Source organism: Tympanuchus pallidicinctus, unplaced genomic scaffold, assembly GCF_026119805.1.
Source record: "Tympanuchus pallidicinctus isolate F22 unplaced genomic scaffold, pur_lepc_1.0 scaffold3, whole genome shotgun sequence".
In the NCBI taxonomy this organism is placed as follows: Eukaryota; Metazoa; Chordata; class Aves; order Galliformes; family Phasianidae; genus Tympanuchus; species Tympanuchus pallidicinctus.
The window spans coordinates 136,515-164,104 of NW_026294747.1; the positions used below are offsets into that span (position 1 = coordinate 136,515).

The 27,590-nt window shown below is 37.1% G+C and overlaps 1 protein-coding gene across 5 annotated transcripts in view; it reads left to right on the plus strand.

The window, feature by feature from the left end:
• ANO3 (anoctamin 3) overlaps positions 1 to 27,590 on the plus strand; it is a 160,176-nt gene that overhangs the window by 102,315 nt on the left and 30,271 nt on the right. For 4 of the 5 annotated variants that reach the window (XM_052694404.1, XM_052694407.1, XM_052694406.1 and 1 more), the window contains exons 5-13: positions 4,304 to 4,456; positions 7,264 to 7,364; positions 10,343 to 10,387; positions 14,261 to 14,392; positions 15,740 to 15,846; positions 17,215 to 17,270; positions 19,320 to 19,441; positions 20,444 to 20,578; positions 24,877 to 24,973. In XM_052694404.1, coding sequence (XP_052550364.1) covers positions 4,304 to 4,456; positions 7,264 to 7,364; positions 10,343 to 10,387; positions 14,261 to 14,392; positions 15,740 to 15,846; positions 17,215 to 17,270; positions 19,320 to 19,441; positions 20,444 to 20,578; positions 24,877 to 24,973 — 948 coding nt within the window. The remainder of the gene's footprint in view (positions 1 to 4,303; positions 4,457 to 7,263; positions 7,365 to 10,342; positions 10,388 to 14,260; positions 14,393 to 15,739; positions 15,847 to 17,214; positions 17,271 to 19,319; positions 19,442 to 20,443; positions 20,579 to 24,876; positions 24,974 to 27,590) is intronic. The other variant, XM_052694405.1, reaches the window with a different exon arrangement.

A 27,590-nucleotide genomic window follows, 5' to 3' on the forward strand; every position in this document is an offset into this window, starting at 1 on the left:
ATTAAAGGCATGTTTAGACATACATCAATTTGATGATTCCACTATGTTAAAGCTTCAGTCTTGAATTTCTTCGTGAACGGTCAGTTGTTGTCTGTACTATATCACTGTATACATGAATGCCAGGATAATTTACGATGGCTATTTATTAACCCCTTCGAATCACTAACACAAAAATAGAAAATGCAATAAACTATTTCTAAAAATTAGCCAGATGAGTAGTGATTGAAATTGCAAGCTTAAGAAAGCTCTGCATTGAGGAAAACAATACTTCAATGCACAGCTTCATTTTTATGTCAAAGGTGAACATTAAAAGGTTCCAATTTAGCTTCAAAATGTTTAATATTAAATATTCTCTCATATTACCGTTATATATGAGGGCTGCTCCGAAAGTAATGCCTCCTGTTTTATTTTGTCGTCTCATGACATCAGAGGTGGATGTTGATGATATGGCAGTAGAAGTTGAACATTCCTACCAGTGTTCCATTGCACGTTCTTGCCATGCGACAGATGGCAGCAGAGGGGCACTCTGACAGAATGGCAACATTTAACTTTTAAATTATTAGGCCTGGCAATATTACCTCTCTGAAACGGAGGAATTTTGGCAATCACCTCAGGCAACCTAAGCAGCTGAGAAAGTTTCAGCTGTTGTTGGTACTCTTGGTGAGGCTCTTTTCTCCACAGATTGATTGCATACGAAGTCAGTGTTGTCAATGGAATTTCGAAGTATTTTTAGTTATTTCTTACATAACTTTAAAACCAGGAACTCAGCACAAGGATTGTAATTAAAATTTGTTTCCTTCTGACTTATCTGTGAGTTGGTGATGGAAATACCATTATGGTTACAGAAAGCTGGGATGTGTGCTACATGGATTCAGGATGTTGTTATTAAAAGCACATAAAATTGTTATATTTTGCTTCTGTCGTGTACTAACAGGATTTCCAGCAATCTGCTGCCAATCACCAGTGAATTCAATTTGGCATATTTTGCACTTCACTGGAGATACCTTGGGAATCTGTTGGTGTGTGTAGAGCACAACGAGTTTACCACAACTGGGAAGCTGAAAACCTAATAACATGCATTTTTCCAAGAGTTTATTGTGTCAAGGCACAGTTTTCTGAATTAAGCTGTTCAGATGTTGCAAGATGATGCTTTATGAAAGGAGTGTATAAGTTTCTATTCTGCCTTATTTTCTGTTTTTTTCTTCGAATGAGCTGAATCTCCTAAGAAATGCTGTTTCTTTCATTTAGTCTGTTATTGCCCAAAGGTTGTGCTGGTTTCTTTACCCTACATGGCTTATTAGGATAGTCCTTCTTAGTTCCTGTACCTTTCCAGCAGCAAATCTTCAAAGAGAATTTCTCAAACAAAACATAAATAGGTTTCCATACCAGACTCCAAGTGTAGGAAAGGTGATCAGGTGGCTGCTGCTGATATAAACATTGATCAGGCTGATTTTGCACCTGTTTTCCAAGTCAAACAGGAAATATTAATTCTTTGATTGCAATTAATGTTCTCTTTTCTCCGTACACATTATGGAGCCCCTTCAGATCAGCTGAAATCACTGTTAAATTATGTATAATAAATGTGTATAAATATCACCAGTTAAATTATTTCACTGACGTGAAACCAGCAAAGCAAATGTAGCAGTGGCTTCACTATTACACATTTCAGTCTGTGCATTTGTAAGAATCAGATCCTCTGAAAATGTTCTGAGATGAACAGATGGGAAATTTCTTTCTACTGACAGTGCAGATCATTATTTATTGAACGCTGCCCCTGGAGATCTCTGTTCAGTGCAGGTGAACCTGAGGGCATATTTGCACCACTGTTAATCTGCTCTTGCAGTAAAGTTTTTTTCCAGGAGAGAAGAGCAAGGTGAACAATGTCTAGAAAGTCTAGTCCAGAGGAAAGGTAGAGGTGTCCTACTGAAAGGGAAATTTAATTTGCAGAATGTCTGTTCAGAAACTGCATGAGCAGAAACTATAAGATATACATCATCTCTCCCCATGGGGGAATTTTGGGCAGGCTTCTCCTGTTGTTTTGCCAACTTCATGGAACATAAAAAGAAGCCAATTCAAGTCAGCTTTTGTGAAAAGCTTATGCTGGAATACTACATTGCTACCCCAAAGCATCATTCTTATCTGCAAGTCATTACAAGAATTACAGAAATTGAGTGGGTTCTGGGAAAGAAGAGTGGTAGAAGTAGATAGAGAAGGTAAGGGGTAGAAGAGGAAATAAGAGATTACTTGTGAGCAGTGAGGGAAACGTGTAAACAGGCACTTTTGGGACTAATGCTGCTACCTGCTGAAGAATGTAGGAGCAATTTGAAGGTGACAGAAAAAGGATGCCCGCTTGGTCTTCCTCATTAAAATGAGGTGTAAGACAGTGGGTAGTTAGGCCTGCCAGTGATGCCAGTAAAGAGTATGCCAGAGGATGAGCAACATCCAAACTGTAAAAACACAGGAAGCTATGCAAAAGTAGGAAAATCCATAAACCCTGCTTTACTGTTGAATTTTGTCTTTCAAGGGCAGAATGGTATAGAAACAGGGTTCCTGTGTCATAGATGTCATTTTTTAAAAATTCTTTTTTTACAAATGGGTCTTTGTATAAGGACTGCACTATTCTAGTCATGATATGAAATGTGATTTGGGTTTCTAGTACACTTTTAAAAACACCTTTCAGTTCCCAGAACAAATGCAAGCTTACACTGCTGCGAGTAAGATTTGAATGTATTATTTTTGGTCAGATATCTAGAAGTAAAAAGCAAACATGAATAAAAGCCTTGTTTTGTTGTGGGTTTGTATTTGTTTGTTTGTCAGTGATAAGATTTAGTGATCCTGTAAACCTATTGAAGCACAACGTGAAAGTCACAGCTCCAGGCAAGTAGGACTATGTTTAGATCTCAAATACCCATTTTCTATTTACATATTCATTATTGAAATACATAGGCAAGTATGTACCTTGGAGCATATAGTAGGTGCTTTCGTGGGTTGCCTTGAAAAGTTGCATCCAGAAAATAAAGGCAACTGAGGCCATCACAAGCTGCTGGGGAGAAAAAAAACCTAATTGTATTTAAATGGAAGCTTACATTTACATAATATTTCCAAAGATGAGTTGATGCAATTTTGTAGCAATGAATGGTCTGAGAATTGCTCGTTGGTTGTTGTTCTGGAAGGAAGAAAACAGAGAAGGAAGAATAATCTTAGAAAACATTTTTTGCAGACTTGAGAAGACCTCAGAAACACTGGATGTGTAGAAAGTTAGCTGTGAGGTGTATGGGAGTATTAAAAAATAAAACACCTTGCACAAACAAACGAGCTGGTATCCAGTGTCTCTGCTGCTGGCATCGCACACCAACACATGGTTCCACTTATGAAAGGAGAGAGTAATAGTTGGGCATGACTGAATTTTATTAATGACTGAGCTTTATCTCAAACAGTGCAAATAAGATACAATTCCATGAGAAACAATCTAGCTGATAAAAAGTAATGCATCATCAACAGACTTCTGATGGTGCGAGTGATGCATTTTCCTTAAAACTCCCATGCATGTTCTGGACAGACTGCTGTGCTGAAACGGTGCTGCAGCCTCCAGAAGACGGCAGCTGTTTCTCAGTTTGCCTTTTCAAATTTCAGACTCTTCACAGGCTGACACCAGTTGATATAGTCGCCGTCTATTCTGAATCATGCAAAACACAGACTGTAAAAATAGCTTGCAGCAGCACTGCGTAAAGCGGGCTTTTCCATATTGAATCAGAGGATCCATTGCGTTTACAAGGGTGGGGGGAAGGAACTAGACGAGACTTAAGCACTTTGCAAAAGGACTTCGGCTGGGGTATCTGAGGAAACGTCCTCATCAGTAGTGTTTCCTTTTTATTTTTTTGAAATTATTTTTCTTCAGGAAAAAAAAAATAGGATTGTTTTATAAAATTTTCCAGGTACTAAACTTGGTTTAATTTCCTTGTCTTTCAGCTTCATTAATTCTGATAGGAAAGTAAGTATTAGAAGCGTTCATATCTATACACACTAGATAAAAATTGTAGGATTTTTTGCACTGCTGACAGAAATGGCTAGATTGTGATTGTTGTAAAGTTATTTTAGTTTGTTCTGTTCTAATTGATTTGAACTCCTGAACAACCAGTGCGGAAGAACTGCCTGTTCTTGTGACTTGCTCTTTATATATTCATCCCGTGGATATGTGGACATCTCTGTGCTTCAGGAAGTGCTGTGCTACAGGGAACTTGTGATGGATCCGTTCATCTTTATAAATGCTGTATTTAACAGATTTTAATTTTATCTTCTCCAGACTGATGCCATGGCATCATCAGGCCTCTTCTTCAAAGATGGCAAGAAACGCATTGATTACATCCTGGTCTACAAAAAGTCGAGTCTACAGGTAGAAAAAAGAAGCACATTTGAGAAGAATTTGAGAGCAGAAGGGCTGATGTTAGAACGAGAGGTGAGTTCTTAGTTGATGTGGTATAAAGCAAACTTTGCAATGCTGTCTTCCTGGACTAAACTTATAACAGATTCCTGATGATTCGTAAGTGTTTCTGGTCAGACTTGTCCCTTTGTTCACTGCTAATATATTAATCATAGAATCATAGAATGGCTTGGGTTGGAACGGATCCCATCAAGCTCCAAGTTCCTGCAGCAGGCAGGGCTGCCAACCTCCCCATTTAATACCAGCCCAGACTGCCCAGGGCCCCATCCAACCTGGGCTTGAATACCTCCAGGGATGGGGCATCCACAGCCTCTCTGCACAGCCTGCTCCAGCACCTCACCACTCATAGTAAAGAACTTTCCCTGATATTCAACCTAATAATAACACTAATTTGACAGTGTGTAATGTGTCTTGCTTATGCACAATTATATGTGTACATACACTCACACGCATCCCCCCGTGTAACATCACTTCTAAACAGATGCAGTGCAGTACACAGGGGATCATCCAATTCCTTACACTTTCAAAACAAAAGAAATTTCTGTAACCCATGTTGTCACAGAATCACAGAATCACAGAATGGCCAGGGCTGGAAGGGACCTCAAGGATCATGAATCTCCAACCCCCTGCCACCTTGCAAGGCTGCCAACCTTCCCATTTAATAGCAGCCCAGGCTGCCCAGGGCCCCATCCAACCTGGCCTTGAACACCTCCAGGGATGGACGGGACATCCACAGCCTCTCTGGGCAGCTGTTCCAGCACCTCACCACTCTCATAGCAAAGAACTTCCACCTGACATCCAACCTCAATCTCCCCTCTGTTGTCACCTTAATGTATAACCTGTATGTCTTACAGAATGCCTATTTAATCTCCCTATATTTTTAAAGGGGTAATGATGACAAGTTAATCCATCCCTAGCTTACATGTCTGTATTGAGTTCTTTGAGCTAGAATAGTTTACAATTTATATGCTACTTGGCAGGCTTCCAAATTTTCTGGAATGCAATTAGAAAAACAAGCAAACAAACAAAAAAACCAGCCTTTTATTCTAGTCATACTTAGTAAAATATCAGAAGTCATGCCAAGTCTCACTGTTAACCCCCTTTTTCTTTGCATGCTGAAACCTTTAAACACTAAGAACTTTGAATATTAAGGATTTCTTTCTTTACATTACAAAATGATTTTGTTAGCTTTGCTCTGATCTGTAATTGCTTGTTTTCCCAAGAGTCCAAATTAATATCCCTCTAGGTTCCTAATTAGGTTCCTAATAAAGTTGCTAATACTATAGGGATTAATTAATATTTTTATCTAGATGCTCACCATCAGCCTTTCATATCAATATTTATTTTTAAATTGTTCTCTGCATTGTCAGAAAAAAAAAAGTATTTATGTCCTTGTTTGTCTTTTCCATTCCTTTCTGTGTCTTAGTTTTAATGCTGCTCTTTATTGCACTTTGATGGATATTTTTGCCATGAAATTTGAAAAACTACTTCAAAAGGATGTGAAGCTGTTGTGATGAGGATAACAGTACAGAGAATGTTAACATAAAAATAAACAAATTCAGGAAAACAGCCTTGCAATTTTAATGTTCTGTGAATTACTGCTAAAAAAGACATGTATTTAGTCTTAAAGTAAGTTCCTGTAGTTCATGTGTCTTTTACCTTGATTATTTTCTTTAGCTCAACTTGGTGGAACTGCTTTATGTGTTCTGTGTGAAAGCAGTAATGTTTTAGCTGCTTGCAAGTCCTTGCAATAGCAATAAAGCACGCTGAAGATTTGTAAATAAATGGCCTGGAAGTTTTGTTAAACTTATTTTTAAGTTTTTAAACATTATTTAGAATCTAATAGGAAAATAAAAACCTGATTTTCAGATATCTATTGAAATAGGAACGATCTTCAGCTGGAGTCAATTTAGAAGCACTGACATTTCAGACAAAATGTGTTTGTATAAGATAGTGATTCTAAATATCAAGGTGTTGAAATTGCTTTCCAGTATTATTTTTTCCTTGTCTTTGGAGAACAATGAAATCCTAGAAGCAATATCAAATAACTTTGACATGACCTTATGGCACTGATGGGCAGAATTTTTGAGCACTTAAAATTCATTTTACTCTCTGACTGAATTTTCCTCTATCTTTGCTTACCAAGTCTTGTATAAGTCAAGTCTTGGGAGACTTTTATCAGACTCCACTCTACCAAAATGTTTGATTACGAAAAACTCAAGCAAATACATCTGAGACAGAAATTTAACACTGAAATACTGATTAAAAAAAATAAATACAGGAACATTTGGTGTTGAAACTCTTGTTTGTGTTCATATAAATATGTGATAAAAAACATTTCTGTAAAATATTCCTCATAATTTTATGGGGAAAAAAAATCATACAGGGATCACATTTGAAGTTGATAACTGTCATCATGCTTAATTTTTTCTGGATTTTCTGTTTTGGCAAATTGGGATCTGCAGGTTTGTCTTATGGCTCCAACAGCTGAACACCACTGCACTATTCTCCTTAAATGTGAGACGGATTGAGGGGTCTCAAAAGGACTCATCTGAAATTATTTTGATGCTTTAAGCCTTTCTTTACTTCAGCTAGGTTTATAAGAACTGTCCTACAGGTTCTTTTTGGCAGTTTCTTGTTCACTCCTATGACAGGATTTGAGGTGGGATGGAAGCTGTTCATTTCCTATTGTCTGTCTCAACACTTGTGACATTTTCAGGCTTTCATGACGAAATTTAACCTTGAATTTAACCTATTTAGAAGTGTCAGTGCCCCATGGGATTGAATTATTAAATTTGTGTATTTTTTACCACTTTTTGCAGCCAGCTGTAACAAACAGTGATATCATGTTTGTTAAAATTCACTGTCCGTGGGAGACGCTGTGCAAATATGCAGAAAGAATGAACATCAGGATGCCTTTCAGGTAAGGTGGAAACTATTTTAATGAACTTGTAATTTATTGCTTAAAATATATTTAAAAAAACCTATAATATCAGTTACTTTAATACTCAATTTCTTGCCTGTGCTAAACAAATTCCTTGTGCCTTTTTTGCAGTAAATATTATTGGAATAGTGAATATCTCCTGTAATAACACTGAAATGTTAAAAGGTTTAAATGTTTATTTTCAACTCAATTCATGTTCTTCTCGAGAGAGGAAAGCTTTGTTGTGTGCTGTAAACCTGTGCGACTCATGGAAAATTCCCTTGCAGAACTCCTTTTTCACTTAAATTGCCAAATTCTCCATCTTTCGTATCCCATAATGTGGCTCTCTTGCATTGGTCCTAAGCCAGAAACTTAGTCATTGTGAAGCATCTTTAGCTCAAATCTGGTTTCAAATACCCAGTTATATTCTGAGTTTCTACATCATCCCATTAAGTGTTCAAAGTCCTTTCCATTAAAAAATATTTTCTGTGACAGTCATCTACTGAGTGCTTAAGAATATTATTATAGTGCCATTTGAGCTCCCCTAATTTGAATGATTCTTGTCTGCATTTTAAATATACCACTGAATGTTTGCGTATGTGTACACAAATACATGTTTATCTAAATTCCCATTCCAGAAGTACTTCTTTCTTGCTTTCAATACTTGACATCACAGAAGCTGGGTTTTAACAGTGATTTGAATTCTTTGTCATTTTAGCAACTTCATAGATCTGTAGGGATCTTCAGGAAAAAAAAACAAAACAGTCAACTTTCAGAAGACTGCTTTATTTGTAAGCTGCTCATAGTTGTGTTTGTATTCAGTGCTTCACCTTCCTAGTTTGCTTTTGAGTTAAATGCTACTGGTCAGAAAGAAGCCAACAGCTTCTCCAGCTCTGTGAGTAGTATGCACTTGGTCACCATTCCTTTTTCTCTTCTAGAGGATTTAAAAAAGAATTAAAGTGAGATCACAAGCTAGACCTTGTGCGAATATTTCAAATAAGCTAGTCCTTTAATTGCACTTTTTAAATTAAAATTGAACACAATACTGAATGCAAAGTAGATTCAGATTAGAGTAGAGGTCCATCTTGCTTTGCAAGCAGCCAGTCTGTTCTGTTCAGTACTGGAGCAGAGCAGCATTCCATGATACCTTCTGTATTTCCAGAAGTCTGTGGTTTACTGACATGCCAAGACAGAATTTGTGTTCACCTTTGTTTTTATTAACCTCTGCTAGCCTTTACATGGATGAAAAAGTAGCCACGTGCACTTCCATAACAACAGCCTGCAGTCACACGCTGTAGAATTTAGCTTCATGTTCTGCCAAAAGCACTGTCCTTATTTTGTTTTAAGTCTTGAGCTCGCTTATTTAAGTTCAACTTTTCTAAACTCAATGGCACCTATTGTTTCCTGAGCTATTATCATCATTCAGTGGGCAAGGGAAGCTCAAATCATACCATAATTGCATTGAACTAGTCCTAAGAACAGGTTATTTGACTTTATCAGAATAATCAGCAGCTTCTGTCTGTTTTGGATACATAACTGAAGAAAAGAACTTAACCTTCCTGGCAGTGTTTCAATGCAGGGAATGCATCATCCTGTGCAGCACTGCAAAACTTTGGCTTTCGGTTATGGTCCTTACAACGCCAAGTATCAGTATCATAAATGAATAATACATGAAGAATAAGTCTCCTGAATTGGACTCAGACTTCTTGGGTTTATTCTGCTGAATGCAGGAATGTAAACACAATCTACAGAGTTATTATATATGTTAATAAAAATTTCTTTGCCTTAGAAGTAACAATTTTTTGCACAACCAAAGGACTAACCAGCATCCTAGAACCCAATTTTAGCATGGCATGATGCCTAAATATGTTGGCAGATTCATAATATGCATAATGTAAGCAATATGAGATGGAATTTTTTTCTAGCATTTCAAAACGCTGCGGGAATCAGTTACCTTCAAATATAATAAATGTAAATACTTTCAAAACTAATTTCTGTTGGGACAATATTTAAATCATGACTTAATTATTATTGTTATTATTATTTTTAAAGGTATTCTTGTGAACTATGAGTCAGGAGAAACAAAACTGAGATGGTTCTAAACGCACAAAAAAAGCTCGTTTTATCAGTGTTCACAAGTATTTCTTGTGAAACATAAGTTATCCTTGTGTATCGTGAAGTTGTTCCTGGTTCTAGCTGGGCTCCATTTGTGCAGAACAGCTAAGAGTGATTTAAGTGGAACGTTGGAAGCTTTGAAAAATGAATCAATAAATCTAATGTCTACAGATGCTGTAATAATTCTTTTTGGTTTCACTTACAACTCTACCTAGCTGTACCAAGTGTCAGGCTGCCAACAGCCTACAGATTGCTGGACAGATGAATTTGTTATTTTGGTGTATCTTAATGAATCTCAAATACTGTACAGATGGGCAGTTGCAAATCTTGTTACCTCTGTTGGTTCTGGTTGAATTTATCATCTGATGGAGATTTACATACATCTCCAGAGTGGGAATGCCATTTTTATGTGGGTTAGAATGAAGGATGAGGGAGAATATCAACTGAAAATAATGTTAAGCCTTCATGTTAACGTGTCTACATAAACTTGTTTTCATTCCTCCTAAATAAATGAACCATGTACAAGATGAAAGGATTTAGGCAAGTTTTAAGTACTACATATGTAAGATGGTGTGAAATGAATACAAACACAACAGCATTTGAACACTGTCTAATGGTGTCTTATGAATGAATCCCTGATCAGATATTATTAGCTACAATACATAGCTGAAATGTAAGTTTTTCTGAGGAGCAAATTTCAGTCTTGAAAATACTCTGTTTCAGCTTAATTTTAAACTGTTTTTCACCTTTCTGTCTATGAAAATGCATGTTTTGTATTGTCTGGTGTTCTTTTCCTAATGTATGTGTCCTTTTCAACTGTCTTTTGCTTGATTATTTTCAGCTGATTTTTGCTGTTCTTTCAGGAAAAAATGTTATTACACTGACTGGAGGAGCAAAACCATGGGCAGGTTGGTGGGTGATGTGTAGCTTCTAATATTCCAAATAGTCACCCAGCTAAATAAAATCCATTTGCAGTTGTAAATTTATCCAGGAAACTTGGATACATCAGATTATTTCACTGAAAACTCAAAATACGTTAGCTCCAAGTGTTAAAATATTCTGTAACAAGATGCAGTACTTTCAAGTCTTGCCAGTTCTCATTTTAGAAATGCAGATGCGCTTATGCCAGGAAAAAAAGTGACCCTTTTCCTGGCAGCAAAGATTTTATACTGAATCCAGCTCTACAGTTACGTCTTCTCCTACAGAGAGATGTTTCTTTAGCATGTAAGCTACTTTTGAGTGCACGTCTTCAGTCTGAATTCTCTCGTCAGCTATTTTTTGGAGGTGCAGATGTATCATCTCTCATATGCATTCTGTTGATCAGGACTAAATCAATGACAAGCTTTGAAGGCTGGATTGAATTTTTATTTGATAGCTGACAGTAATGTTTTTGCTGCAGTAGAAGACCTTTCACTCTCTGAGCTCTCACAGTATCACCAGGATTGGAAAAGTCCTCCCAGATCATCTGGTCTAACAGTCCAACCTTTCAGCCTTTGACTCTGCCATTACTGTAAATGGATCTCTTCCCTGAAAGCCATCCAGCCGTAGCATTGGATGCCAACCTCACCTCCAGTTGCTCCTGGCAGTTAGGAGGGAAGTGAGTGAAGCAGGAGGAGCCTGGGCGAGCCAGGGAACCGTAACTGCTCCCTCCTGCTTTAGTCAGGTGTCATGAAGTCTTGTAAATCCTAATTGCCTGTGGAAAATGTATGAAAATGTTTACAAGAGAAATCTCCTGGAAGAGTTTTATGTTCTGGGTTTTCTTGAGATGAATCTTTAAATTACATTCGATTTTGGTTCTCCTGCTGTTACTTTAGATGATGAAGAGTTCTCATTATTTTCCACGAACAATTTGCAGAGTCTCATGGTAACAGTTTGCAAAGTAATCAGTTAGCAAAAATAGGCAATGTACTGCTGAACATCAAAGTAAGACAAAATACATAAACAAGTTAAAATGAAACAACCTATAACATAAATTTACAACTGCATTTTTCCTCTTTCCAATCATCCACATGCTTGCTCCATTTTAGTGTGCATTATGAAAAAGTGATGTGCTTCGTAATGCAAAGGCAAAATTAACTGAGCTTACTGCAAAGTTATTTTTTTAAAATCCATCTGGTGAGTCCTAGGTATTAAACAAATTTGTCTTCCTTGTTTAGAAGGACAGATGTCTGAAACGTTGTTGAAGTCATACAGTACCTGTGAACCAAGTAGTAAACAATTTTAATGACAGCTTGAATTTACATTTGAGACAAGTGTTTTTTACCTGTGATTTAACTGGATTTTGGTGCTCTTTTTTAAAAAATATATTTTCTCTGACATTTTGTACAGTCAGGTGCAGAAAGGAATAATTTTGGGGAAAAAAGCTAACTTCAAAATTGCTGACACACATCTCATCATTCTCATTGTTGCTGCTGTCATTGTCTTTTACATCTTAAATCTTCTCAGGTTTAACTTCTCTGTAATTTATCAAGCATTTCTGAACATTTCTAAGCTAAGTGGGGCTTACAGGAGGTAGGATGGGGAATGTAGATTTAAATCTTTGTACATCAAAGGTAAAATTTTAAAGCCACTGAGTTTCCATGGTTAAGAATACGGGTAATGCTGTTACATCAGGCCTTACTGTGATATATGCGTTTCTCTGAATCCATCAGTGCAGTGTGGTAGATGTGTATGTCTGCACGTCTCTAAGTCTGTAAAAGATTATTTGGAGCATGCTTAAAGCAGTGAAGGTGAATGTAACACTTACTGATAGAATGTGTTTCTTCTACATGATATCTCTCTCCCTATTTACTTATTTGCATAAATTTATGGTCATATATGTTAAATTGACCTTGTATCTGCCCTATGAGACATCCCAAAGCCAGCTAAGGTACTCAGCAAGACTTGTAGAACCTCTTGGTTTTTTTTGTCAGAATATGAGAGGCAAACACAGAAGAAATGGCTGGGTACTGACTGATGTCAAAGCATCCTACATGAGCAGTTGCTCAGTTTTGGTGTCTCATTCCATTATAACCGTGGATTCTGGTCAGAAAATCAAAGTAGTGGTTTCATAAGAAGAAATAATTGCTCCTTTAAGTCAGTGTGGTTAAAGAGTGAATAAGTGACAGAAGATCACTTCTATACCCATAACATGTCAATATGGAGGTGCTGTATATCAAGCTGCCTTAACTCCTTGAAACCCCAGGCCTCATCATGTTAGATTAGTTCTCAGGGCACCGAATTCACTTACATAGTGCTTCTTTCCACTGGCATCAGCTGAGCAGACATAATCTGCAGGGATTTTTGGACTTAGTTTATTCCAATTCTGTTCAGATCAGACAGGATGTTAAAACCATATCCTCTTGTCCTATCACAACAGTGATAGGGGCAATATGAGCATGTTGGCAGAGCTGATTTCTTTAAAATAATCATCAAATACATTATTTTTTTTTTTCAGATTTTGGAGAGTAAAAACAATCAAGGCTTTTTACATCATTTTACATTACTTTTTACTAGTCTAAAATAATTTCACAGTATAGAATCTGCTATCAGATGCATTGTTCTTCTTCCTGATGTATCTGCATATCTGCCTGTTTTTAAATATATATAATAAAAATCAGCATGTTGAGAACAGGAAAGTAAAAGACAATCACATGAAAACTTTTTAGATATACTGTGTGTAACTTTGTGCTGGAGAGCTTCCATTGAAACTATTAAGATAATCATCTTGCACGGTAAGATATTGTTTGAGAAGGGATGCATCTCTGTGGGAATTGTTTTCTGTTTCAGGTTTATGAACTCAGTTCATGTGAGTTCTGTTTCTCATAATGCTTAGTATCAAGTGTTTCCCTCAGGTGCAGAATGATTAAATACCTACCATGCACCAACACCTTAGTAAACATGTAGCAAGAAGATATTGAGAATTTTAAATGCAAATTTAAAATGATGATCCCACACTTGGTTTAGTTTTCTCTCTGACATGGTGTTAGATAAGGGTAGAGCTTTCACTGCTTTTGTGGATAATAAGGGTCACTTTTCCACAAAAGCATCTTCTCTGCCTGAGCACAACTTCCTGTGTGCTCACTTTAATTAGGAAATGGAGAACTCTGTTTCTGCTTAACACAGGGATTCTGTATTTATCTCTAGCAAAAATGATGCACTTAGCATTACACTTCTTGTGGCTCCCTATATGTCAGGCACACGTTGGCACTGAGTGAAGCCCACATCCCACTGAAAAATATTATCGGGGAAATATTTACCAAAATTCCCCCTTTTTTTTTTTTTTTTTTTTTTTTCTTTTTTCCAGTATCTCTCATTTGATTCTGCTGTCATAAGACATCATTCTGTAGTGAGATCTACTCTTTAAATACACACAGTTATTGCAGTCCAATATAAGAAAAATGCAGGCCAACAAGCTGTGTAAAATTAGAGGAATAAGAAGATAAATTTCAGCATTTGCTTGGAAATAAACTATGCTGCAGTGTGTTATTCCATCTATGGACACTGTCCTGAGATACTGTTTAGTCAAAATGCCAGTGGAAGAAAGCCTTTTATTTACCTGTATGTGATCTAAACAGAAATAAAAAAATGTTCTGTTTGTGTTACAATGCTGATTTTTAGAGAACTGCAGGTAGTATAGCTTTTGCTTCATTTGTTGTATCGCTATACTGTTTCCTGAGGTAAAGTCAGGAAATTACCTGTTTTCATTGCATTTCTATTACGATGTCACTGAATATTCAATGATGGATATAGAATTAGCCAGTGGATAAGAGCGTGCAAATTTACATTTGTTATGTTCTCAGTTTGCAGAGGAATATGAGAGAGCTGAAAAGTTGGTTGCCTAGAAATCCAATGAAGCTTGATAAGGAGGCCCTACCAGATCTTGAGGAAACAGATTGCTACACAGCACCCTTTAGCCGTGCTCGCATACACCAGTAAGTGTTGGAACTGGAAACACAGCTCCTCAGACCAGAAGGGTTTTCTATTTTCTCTCTCCTCAGCAAGTCCCATAGAGGCAGCCATTAACAGATGGTCACTGGCAAATACCCAGTATCATGTCTGATATTTTCTATGAAATTTAATCTTAAAGCAAAAGATCTGCTCTCTGTTACTTGTTATTGGGTGTTGCTATTTGTTATTTGGTTACAGCTAGTACTGCAGGCAAAAGGTTGACTAAAAAATGACCGCCACTTTTTTTTTGGTTTACAAGTTTGTTTTATTTTCCATTACATTACAAAATGCAAATACTTGCTCAAATTTGCTTACCTTGATTAAATGTTTTACTTAGGCAAAACCTGAGAAAGCTGTTGAAACTGGCAACACCTGGAAATGGGCTAAGTATATTGTCAGGGTTTTTGCTGTCAGCTGTGCATTTTAGAAATGCTGTTGTCTGTGAGAGAATAAATATATATACTCCGAGGAAAAACTGTTTGTGATCACCATCAACGTGCTCATTTGATCTAGTTTAACTGTGTTACAAATTTTTTAAGCAACAAAAGAGTAGAAGTGTTGAAATTGTAGCTGTTTATTTTAAAATTATTTTGTGATACTTATTTAGGAGAGGGAAGTTCATATGAAGTAAAAATGTAAGTTAGTGTGAATAGGTTTTTTTCTTCTCAGTAAAGAAGCTATGTGCAGGCAGACTGACTTCACCCTAGAAAGGGAGAATAATTGCGTTATTATCTCAGGTTTTTTTTACTAATTAATTATATTGCATCGGGTCAGTTGCTCGTTCATGGTGCAGTTTTTCAACATGCTCAGCTGACGTGATGAACTGCAATAGTGTCACCTTTGGCACAGCAGAGAAGGGAAAAGCTCCCACATGTCACATTTCTGGCATTCAGAATCCTCAGCCATCTGGGAATGGCTATTTGTGATATTTGGCTCTATCTTAGGATTCTCTGAGGGGAGGAAGTTGTGGAGCTGCTCCTCAAGCATCCAGTGCTCGCAGACGATCGTTATTTCTCCCTGAATGGCAGTAGCAGTAGTTTTGTACTCAGATCTCTCAGTTATGTCATGAATTTCAGAACGATCACTACTTCTGAAGAGTATTTTTTGTCATTGTTAGGACAGTTTGGAAAAAACGATATTTTCTGTTTTCTCAACAATCTGTGCTAATGACAATTTTTTGGAGCCTGAGAAGGTGCTTTAAGAATGTCAAATTCTGTAACCAACAACTGTAAAGCTACAATAAATCGCTGTAAGAAAAAACACATTGAGCAGCTATGATTCAGCACCTATGTATTGCTTTGAGTGTTAAAAGACATCCATTATTTCAATAGCTTTACCATAAACAACAAAGACAGCTTCTTCAGCAACTCCACAAGAAGTAGAATTGTGCATCACATGCTACAGAGAACCAAGTATGAGGATGGAAAATCCAAAATGGGTGAGAATGCTATATTTTTTTCCTAGCCTGAAGATATGAAAATCTTATATTTCTGCTTGCTTGAGAAACTATTTAGCAAAGTAAAATTTAATTTTGCCATCCCTTGAAGTCTTTGTTCAACCAGTAATACACTTGAATGTATGTTGCGTGCAATTGTTCCATGAAATAACTCAGTGAATATTAGGAATTGCTTCCACCTTAATACTCATTTCTTAAATTGGAGAGGTTATAATAGCTTCATGTGATCAAGAGCCACAAGAGAGATAACTTAGACCTCAGAGAACTGACATGAGTCTTCTAGGACTGGCCATACAACTGCTATGACCCAGCAGTCCCAGACCAGCAGAATTGATCAGAACTACTCTTCAATTATCTGATGTCTCCATGCAGTTCAGAGACAATTGACTTAAAGACTAAATCCAGTTTTTGCCAACACTCTTATTACTCTTATTATCATATACATTCTGTATTTCAGAAAGTCCAGTTATTCATTTTCTATTAAGAGCAATATATATATATATGACCTTCTGTTTGTCTGTAGGAAGTAAGAATTTAACATAGATGCATACTTACAAAGATGATAGCAATTACAAAATGTTGTTGCTTGAGTTTCTGGGAGAAAAGCAGTGGTAAGAAAATCATAGAAACTGAGGGATGGAGTCAAATGCTATTGAAGGTGATGGTGACAAGTTTCATCTTGTAATTAGTGTAATTTCTATAAATGGATAGATCAGAAATCTGTCATGAGAATTTACTTCTTAGATCAAGTTGGCTACACAAGTATGTCCTCACAGGCTACTGAGTCTTTTAACAGTTATTATTAAGGTTCTTTATTCCTTATTTTTTATAATGAACTTTGATGGTAGAATAAATATGGTTTTAGAAGGACTCTAGGAAAGGATCCAGATCCATTCATCCAGTCATTCAGATCCATCCAGATCTGATCTGACACAAACTCCTTCAGCTGGTTCATATTTAAAAGTAACAGGATATTCTCTCCATGCCTCTCACTGTGTGATCATCTGTGTGTTCATGCCAGATCATCTGATCACCCATAAAATCTGTATCCTGTGCTCTGATTAATACAAGAGTGTGACCACCTTCTCACACTTGATCTGGCACAGGCACCCAACTGTGAGAGAAAAGTTGCAGCCGCTGACCTTCAGAATGCTGTAGTTTAACACAACCAGAGAGCTTGAGGGATCAAAAGACCCTGGTGGGTCTGCTGATGATTTTCATATTCAGCAGCATCCTGAATACCTAATAGGAATTTGGATTCTCCTTTTGTGACATGAAGATTCTCAGTGTTTAAAGCTAACTCTGTATTGAAAAAATGTCATTGAAACTACTGCATTTCTTTCTTTTTAGGTATTAATAGATTACTAAACAATGGAACATATGAGGCAGCATTTCCACCACATGAGGTAACCTCATTAATTTTGCATTTGGATTTACATTCTGATTAAAACTTGCACTATTTTGAGATACTTCATGGTTTATAATTTTGTCTTGCAAGTTTTTCTATTTCACTACGTAATGCTGAGTTATTAACAGCTCTTAAATTAACATTGGCTTCATGAGGTTTTTTTCTTTAGCTGCCACCATTTAAAAACACTCTTTTTTTTTTCCTAATGGGTTGTGCAGTAAATCAAACTTAGGGAAACTGGTTATTTATTTTCTTTTTAGACCTTTTTTGCATAGTCCTGGATAATTTGTGCTTGACAGTATCTTCTTCAGTAGATTAGAGTCTACTGAAGTCTGCAGAGGTGTGTAATGAATGAAAAACTTTATGTTTTGCAAGGAAAGAAGCAACCCACACATCTTTGGTCATCATAAATGCCTACCAGTAGCATGGTAATTGCAGCTGTGAGCACTGTGGTTAATTGGTCTGAATGCTGTGACTTTATCTTGTGTTTCAAAGGACCAGTTTATGGTTTAGAAATTGCTGAGGGTGATTTTTTATGTTGCATTAATAATACAGGAAATACAGTGAAGGAGTATTTTAGGGAAATAATTGAGTTAACACTTCAGTTGGGCATTACTGTAGGGAAAGGTCAGTCATACTGCCAGAAAAAGCTGTGTAGCTTTCTGTTGCTAACAAATCCATGCTCTCATATCCATTTTGTGACATAACACAGAAATGTATTCACAAGCAATGATTTCAGAATCACAGAATTGCAGAATGGCCAGGGTTGGAAGGCACCTCAAGGATCATGAATCTCCAGCACCCCTGCCACGTGCAGGGCCACCAGCCTCCCCATTTAATTCTAAACCAGGCTGCCCAGGGCCCCATCCAACCTGGCCTTGAACACCTCCAGGGACAGCACATTTCAGCTTAAGGAAGTCAGATTTTTAAGCCACTCTGACCTTAATTGCAGTTTTACTGGTCCTAGGGATAGCAGTTAAACACTTCACTTTTTTCTTTTTTCTTTTTTTAATCACAGAAATAAACAAGAGTGAAAATTCATTCCCTATGGGAACACTATGGGACTTGCTATGGATAAACAGTGCAAAAGAAGCAGAAAAAAATACTTGAAATGTAGAGGAGTGGACAATGCTTTATGCATTGCACTCATTCTTTCAGATGACTGTGAAAATAAGCTGATGTTCTGTCCTTAGGGATTTCTAGATGTTGCTAAAACCATTCTGTGCTGGCATTTTTCTATGCTTTGCTGATTTTATTGCAAAACACTGTTTTTAAGTCATTCTTAAACCAGATAGCAGATTCCAACAAATAGTGCTATTTCAATTCTGAGCAATTCTCAAGTTATCAAATAAATTATAAAAAACTCAAAATGGCTAAAAGTACTTGAGTCAATCAGGTTCAAGAGTGTCTCTGCTTTCTTCCCACAATGTGATTTTACCTGTGAGTTGTTTGATGAAACATTTATTTTCCATAAGTCTGTACTGCTCAATGAAAGTAAATTCTGGGGGAGGTTCAAAATAATGCCAGTACTATTGTTTCTACCTTCTCAGCCTTTCCTACAGTTTCCTATACTTTTTAATAGGAGTTAAATAATATCACTGGAAATATCTAGGACAGAAGGATCTAGCTGACCTACCAAAATTTTTTAGGGAGGGATAAAACAGATGCCATAATGTATTTCATGAGAGTTTTTGAAAAGTTGAAATGAGTAAAAGCATACGAATAAGCATAGAATAATGAAATTGAGATACTGTTCTTGGAGTAGCATAGAGCTGAGTAGTTCTTGATAGCCTTATAGTAGTGATGTTGTCATTACTTCTTGGAGAAGCTGGCTGTTCGAGAAGGGTATGTAACTGTCTCTCTTGCGAGTTTACATACTAGCAGGTGACATTTCCAGGAGTTGTCCCTAACAAATTGACATCTATTCATTAAAAGTAGTAAAATCTTCATTTAAAATTAGATTCCGATATAGAAGGAATGAATTCATTTCCCGTAATGTCCAGTAACACGTTTTCATTTCTTTGTGGGTTGTTTTTTTTCTTTACAGGGAAGCCACAAAAGCAGGCATCCCATCAAAACACATGGAGCTCAGAATCACAGACACCTCTTATATGAGCGTTGGGCACGGTGGGGAATGTGGTACAAGTACCAACCTCTTGATTTAATCAGGTATTAGTACTTTTAAAAACAGCTTGTTGATACAGAGAGCCTGGAAACGATGCATAATCTATTCTGCTGAACTGTTAATTCTTCTTACACCATCTGTAAAATTTATTACTGTCAGGTAAGAATTGGACTCTCTGCACTGCTTCCTTTGAGTGGTCACAAATGTGCAAGGCCATTAATTTCAGACAAGACTGAATAGAAGTATATATATCCAGATGCAGGGTGAAAATTAATTACAACAAGCGATTAGTATTTTAATGTCATAAATTCCCAACTGTAAAGCAGAGAAATATATTTAATTAGAGTGATGTAACAGTGTTGTCTGGATTTCATCTTTTCCTCAACAAGACGTTGGATTCCAATTAAATCACTTTTCCTTTCTGATAGTTTTCACTCCTGATCCAACAGTCATAAATAGTCATTACACAGAGAATTGCTGCACCGAAGGCTGTGGAACTAAGCATGTGCTGACTTCTCATTTTCTGTTCACTGCTACTTCATCTCTTACAGCAATTGATATCCAAGCTTTTAAGATTTAAAGCTGAATCTTCAGCTTGTCTTTTCAGTCTCTGTTAATAATTTGAAATATGACATATTATGTGACTGCTCTTCATAAGTGATTTTTATAATAGAATACTTAAGTAATGCAAACCTGTACTGTTGCATCTGGAAGCTGTGTGTCTGTAAGTCTGTATGCTGTGTGTGAATAAACTCTCCTCCATTTAACAGTGTTGAAATGGGTGCCTCTATTTAGTCATTGGGAGGATCTGAAAATTGTAGAATACTTCAAATACATCCTTATAAAATACATGTTCTAATAAGTCTACAATTAGTGTGACCAGAATTTTGTGCTAGCCTAAAGTAAAACATTTTTGTAAACTGACAGCAGTATTTACTATAAGCTTGTAATGGTGATTGCTTGTCAGTGTTGCTGTACTAATTGTGAAGACAGTGGTTACTGCAAGTTTTGATTTGAGAAAATATATACATTTCCTTTTCATGTAGGCGATATTTTGGTGAAAAAATTGGACTGTATTTTGCCTGGTTGGGATGGTATACTGGAATGCTGATTCCTGCTGCCCTGGTTGGACTCTTTGTTTTCCTTTATGGACTGTTTACGATGGATTCCAGCCAAGTAAGGTAAAATCCCATTTGAGAACATAAAATAGCCTGTTGAAAATAAATAACAACCTGGCACAAGTTAGATCATTTTACTTGTAAATGCTTTTCAGATATTGTAATCATAATAACAACCAAATAGAACGCTGGGTTATTCAATCAAGTGTATCCACTTTGTATATCTGTTTTGCATCAAGGTGAATGCAGAGTGTTTACAGCAAGCACTCTTACCATTGCATCTGCAATGATTTCCATTCCTGCAAGAAGTGAAAGAAATGCTGATTCTAATGTCACATGTACTGCTATGGTTATCATTCCAGTCAAAGCTAATGGGTGAAAAATAGTGACACATTCTTTAGTTTTACTTCCATTTTGCCTTTGGCTGTAGGTTAGTACAGTTGTAAAGTTCAACTTATGTGTATTTTTTTTTCCCTTCCAACTCTTAGTGGTGTCAAATTTGTGGATGTAAGCTGCAGCCATCTGAGGGCGTTACAACCATGTGAAAGGCTCCTCATTTCCATGTTCCCCACGGTTGTGATTTTGCTCTGAGAGTGGCTTAGTTTAGAAATAATGACAAGGCTGTTACACTGGAGTGCTAACTGTATTTTTAGGAACTGTTTCAAGAGGAAGTGACCTTATTACAGGTTATTTTCCGTAATAAAGTTATTAATGATCGTGCAATTATAGCTGCGGCTCCAACCAGTTTGGATGCTCAGGCAGCGTGCACAGTGGAATCTGATTTCATAGGTGATGTTTCCTGGATTTGGAGGAGTATTTGACAGCTCTATGTGGAATTGTTTTTGTTTTCTCTTACACAGTGAGTTATTATGTTCCTCAGTGCTGTAATTAAGGCTTTTCTATTTTACACCAAACTCCAGAGAGGCTTTACAACTTCAGATTGTATAATAAATATACATTTATTATAAATGTAATAAAATGCAATAAGCATACTGGGCAGGAAATGATGCTATCTTTCTCTGCATTAGGGTTGTTTTGAACAATGAATGTGTGTGAAATGCACCAGATGTGAAAAGCAAATAGAGGATCATCCTGTTCTTGAGCACAAGTATTGGAAGTAGTGAACTGGGAGACTTACATTCTTCACCTTTTCAATGGCACATTTAAAGCAAGCGGGAACTTGTTGTTATCTGTTCTCAGGATGTGATACTCCAGGCACTAGAAGAGAAGTTGTAACATTGATACTCCCCAAGAGAAAAACAAAAACAAAAACACAACAGAATTTGTCAGAATTTAAACAAATTAATTGTATACCAAACTTAGAGCTGTGATATGCTTGTGCGGGTGTTGTGTGCTGCTTCTCCCTTGAATACGTGTCTCCAGTTTAGCATATTAATAGGAGAAACAGTTGTTTTGCATACAGGACTTTTAGGGTATGATTCTCAGATAGGCAGAGGTAGGCCAGCCTTCATATTTTCCAGTGCAGTTTTTTTCCCTTGGCTGATGTTGAGCAGCTGCACATGAAACATGCAGGTTCGTGGAGGTTGGTTGTTTCAGGTTCCACGCTGGGGTGCTTCAGTGTAATGTTGGGCTACACAGAAAGCTAAGACCCACCGGGGGCTCTGGACTCTTTTCTAAAAGCAAAAGTCTGAAATTTAGGTCATGTGTTGTATAGGTTTAAGGGGAGGGTGCAGTTATATATTGATATAGCTAACACTAACTAGTATCAAGTTCAGAATACCAATAGAGTTAATACAGAAGCCTGGTGTTCTGTGCAGTCCCAAAACATTTGTAATCTGGATGTGTTCATTCTAGGCAAGTCATCGCTGGTTTGTGGAGTGTGAATTTGTGCATTCACTTTGACTTATCGTGGCACGGTAGTGCCATCTCTGTGCATTGCTGCAAACAGATTAGTAAGACCAAATCTAGGTATAGGAAACCCAGTTGCAATTAGGAATTTAGGCTCAGTGCCAAGGTATCATGGCAGTGTCCTCACAGCCACATTACCCCTGATCCAGGATTATTTTTTCACGTGGAACTGAGCATTCATCCTATCAATGTCTGTAATTATCAATCAGTAGATATTAGGAAGTGCTGATTTACAGTATTATGAATTATATGGGGAAAAATAATGGTTTTCATCTGTCTGCAAAACTTGAGCTTGCAAGTGATGCAATTATTTTTGAAGAAGCATGCTTTTCTCAGTAATGCCCATTCACCTCTCAGGATTATGAAGCTGGCTTGAAGGTAGCTATCGTTAACCTCCCTCTAGTGGCTGCAGGCAGAAGAAGAATCACAGAATCACAGAATGGCCAGGGTTGAAAGGGACCTCAAAGATCATGAATCTCCAACCCCCTGCCACATGCAGGGCCACCAGCCTCCACATTTAATGCTAAACCAGGCTGCCCAGGGCCCCATCCAACCTGGCCTTGAGCATCTCCAGGGACGGGGCATCCACAGCCTCTCTGGGCAGTCTGCTCCAGTATCTTCCTCTGCTGAAAGAAGTACATTAGCTTTCAAATTGGATTGAATCACACGGTGATTGAGCATGAAGAAAGGTGAAACAATAAAATGAGAAGACAAATCCCCCAATACACTGCAGTATCAGGAACTGTGCTATACTGTTGTAAGCAAGTGTGCATGTTTGCCCCGTGTTTTGAAACATATTTTTCTCCACGGCGATGCAGTTTTATTGAAAATGATGTGGAATGGAAGATGTTCTTTTTCTTGTATGAGATTGCAGTCAGGCTTGGTAAAATGTTGCTGCCAGGATTTGGCAGTGTGGTCTCCCAGGGTGCTTTGGCTGCTGTGTCGATCAATACTTCCAGAGCTCAGCTGTTAAATGAATGCAACCAAGTGAGAAATTCTGAGTTTAAAAACAAAAAACTCCACAGTTGTTTCCAGAATATTTGGAGTGTTTGGATTACATTTTAAAGGCTCAGATATGAAGGAAGAAAAAAGCAGAAAGTGAGTGTGTATGTCTGGTTTCATACACTTTTAAATACATTTTGATCCCTTTACACTTCCTGAGCTGAACTGGGAAAAGTGTAGTTGTTGTGTGAAGGGTTTAATTTGTTTGACAACAAACTGCATCACTGTCAAGCCATTGTATCCTACTGTTGAAAAATTATTTCCTTTGCTTGCATATATGTAAATGGAAATGCAATCAAGAAAATCCTGTTATGTGGCACACTAAAAGTTATGTACTGCTCTGCTGCTCTGAAATGATAGCTGTGCTCATTCTAGCTTTCGGGGCTGCTTGCAACAATTTCTGAAGTCCACGTTATGGTGTAAGGCTTTCGTGAATTAGTGGTTATGAAGCACAACCTAAGATCTCAAAATGTCACATCCCGGCAGCTGTGGTCTTTTCTTCACCATTATGTCGGATGGGATTTAATAGATGTACTCATTTGGAAATAAACATAATCCTCCATATACTATTAGAAGTGTAAATTCAGGTTTTATGAGAAGTAATGAAAGCACAATGTTAATTAAATCAGTAATTTCCTGCTATTTGCTTTATACCATTACTTTCTTAGTATGACATAGGATCATTTCAGGCTTGTCAGCGTTGCTGATGGTGATTGTTAAGGTTCTCTGTTTACTCACCACAGATAAAATTCGCCCTAAAATTCATTTTTGTACTTTTCTTCATTTTGCTTTGCCTTTGTCAAGGCACTTAATTACATAATACTTCTGAATATGAATATATGAGTAGTCCTAATGAAGCCAATGACTTAATATCCCCAAGTCTTAGAACCTCTAAGCAGTAGAATGCAGTTTTTAGATATTTTACCCCCAAATTAGGATACTGTTTTGTTGGTATCCCTAAACATAGGTTCTCCCATACACAGTAAAAATGCAAAGATTTGAATTGCTAATGCCAGATTTCCCTCTTAGTGGGTTTTTATGCTGTGACCCAGTGATTGAAGTGTGTGCACAGCCATACTACGGGACTGACCTGAAGTTGATGTCAGCTTGGATAAGTTGATTGAAATCAGTGATGTCCATCTGCTCATGTTTTGTGTCTTCTATTTCATATCATACATGCAGTAATTTGATTGACAGGTAGGAAACAATGTTTTGTTCTTCAGTTTGTTGTAGTTCTCTGGGAGAGAACGGGATGTTTACAAGAGCAAGTAGTTGAGCATGATGCCCAAAGATATTATGTCAATGATAGGGCCCACAGTTCTAACGTTTCTGGCCTGAGATAAAGGCCAGAATGCCTTTTTATTTACTTTGAGTCAGCTTTGTGGTTAGGCTGTGTTAACTAATAGAGACCACAAATGATGTAGCTTCAGAAAATCTCGAGGATGCTGAAAGCCTTTTAATAACCTTTATTTTCCTATTTTACACTAAAGCAAAGAGATCTGCGAGGCAAATGAAACCATCATGTGCCCTATGTGTGAACGCAATTGCACACTACAGAAGCTCAATGAAAGCTGCATATATGCCAAGGTAATTATTAGTTTACTGCTATCATGAATGTTTTTGTCTAAAGGCCCACATTCATTCTGCAATGGCAGCCCTTATTGCAGCACAGATTTCAGATTGTGTCGTTTATGAGTTTTCAGCCTCTGTATTCTGTGCTTCTAAGAATGGAATAATCTGGGAGGTGCGGAGGTGATTCTAAAATTTGCTTTACTTTCTGAGAATATTTTCTTCCTACATCATTATTTCTGTTGATTGATAAATTCCCCTGAATTAAAAAAAAATGATAATCTCGGGAGTTTATTCCTACTTTTCTCTATGTTTTGTTGTTCTCTGCTTGCTTGGTAACTAAATTTCTGCTCTTCAAAAGGATTTCTCGAGCATTTCACAGGATTATCTTGTCTATGATGTACTATACTTTGTCAAACTAATGCAAAGAATTAACACAACTAAATATTTTGCTAGTAGAAGCCATCCTTCAAACTTAGCTGATCACAAGTACTTCTGTATACGTGCAGTGCTTTCAGGTGAGCAATATGCTTTGATGTTTGCTATGTTCATGGCTGGAAGAGCAGCCTTGGCATTTTTCTCCAATTTCTTTAGCCCATAAGACAAGCTTTGCTCAGAAGTCAGGGTTTAATTTAGTTATAGAGCTGTGATTGTCTCTGGATCCATGACATCACGAGAACACTAAGCAGTGTAAAAGAGAATCAACTCTTCATTGGATTTAGAAACCTGATTTCAACAGGACTTGAAGTAGAACTCTGAACTTAGAAACTTCATGTGAAGGAGCATTTGATAAACGTTTGACATGAATGAAATGATCAGTATTTGTAAAAATTTGGCTTTTTATTTTTGTGATGCCACTTTGAAAAATGAAAAAGTTGTATTTGAACAACAGCAATAAATACTGCTATAAATGTTACATTTAAGGCTAAACTGTGCTTGGTTTTTACATACTGCTGTAACTTTATGGCAAAATAGAACTTTTTTCCTAACTTGAACTACTTTCATAAGTTTTTAAAATGTGCACTGAAGATAAAAGCTTTCTTAATTGAAATGATATTATGCAAAACTTACAACCCATCCCAGAAATATCTTATTAGATGACAAGCAACTTGTGCAGCAAGTTACTGCAGTTTGACAGGAAATTAATACACATTGCTATTGGGGCATATTTTATTTTAACGACCTCAGTTAATAAAAAGCAGATTTTGTCTTTCAATTATGTTTATATTGCATCTGGCCCGTGAGTCATGCTTTTTAATGTCACATTTTGGTGTCTGCAAAACTTGTGGAAAGTAATATAGGCTCCCAGCTTTTTCTGCCAATGCTTTAGCTCCACTAACTAGCCAACCTCAGATGGAAACACAGAAAACAAATAAGTTTTTCCTATTGGGATCTGTCTGTTCTGCATCTCCCCTGTCTGGGGCTGATCAGTGTTCTGCATACATGGATAACGTGTGCTTCATGTGCAAAGATTGATCTTCAAAGGACAGACAGAAGCTTTTCTTTGGGAAAAAATATGATAACCATCTGGCTACTAGAATGGCAAAAGAAGTTCATGAGGTTTTATATTACTGTGTAATGCCTTCATTCTCTGTGTTGTCTCCAAAGAAAAGTTCTTTACATCTTCAGTCATCTCTCTCTTGCTAGGAAAGAGAGGGCTCATATCCTGCTGATTGTCCTGTGCTGCTTGAGTTGAGCAGCAAAAACCCAAGCACTGCATCTGCATGGCAATGAGTGAATGAAAGTGATCTGTAATGCTAGAAAGTACAATCTTACTTCAAATGCAATATTGCTTTGTACTTTCTGAAGCACCATTAATAACAGAAATAGAAATATTTTATTTAAAAATAAGGCATCAGATCTGAACTCTGGGTAAAGAAAATGGCATTTCCTATTTGCTTTCTATACCTGAAACGGAGCCTGTCCGTGTTTCCCTCTGGTTTTGTTGTTTAGAGAATTTGACTTATTTCTACACCTTCCTCACACACAACCAAATAGCTGTATACAAGGGAGGTTCTTCTTGTTACATTTCAGGGAAACACACTCTTGTTCTGGAATAAGACTTTTGTTACTTATTCTGTTCTTTGAAGCAACTCATTGTATGTAAGTATGCTCGCATTAAGTTTATCAAGAAAAGTGAATTTTACTTCCTCAAGCCTGCTTATGTCCTGGGACCTGCCTCACTTATGTGAAAGACTTGGGCTCATATTTCTTTTTATTAAAATTGCTGTCAGGGTTTCTTTCATTAAACATTCCTTTCTTACATTTCCCAAGTTTCCCTTCAGAGGAGTACTTCAGAGAAAGCAAAGTAATGCAGGAAAATCATGTACTTCAAATGCTTTTTCTGTAGTTTCTTGCCAGGCTGGCAGACAAAATACAAAAGCTACGTTTTTCCTTCTTGCTCCTGCACATTTCTTTCATCCCTTCCCTCTTTTTTTTTCCATGTCTGTATAAAAATAATCCATTACTGTAAAGAAAGTCATGTAATATCTCACTTGTAATCTGAATTGCTGAACGCCCAAGCTGTCATCCTTACCCACTTGATCTCTTTGATTAGCAGAGGTGATCAGCGTGATGCATGGTTGGCTCTTGGGCTGGTTCTGTTCCCAGCACACCTTGCACTGGAGCTCACTGG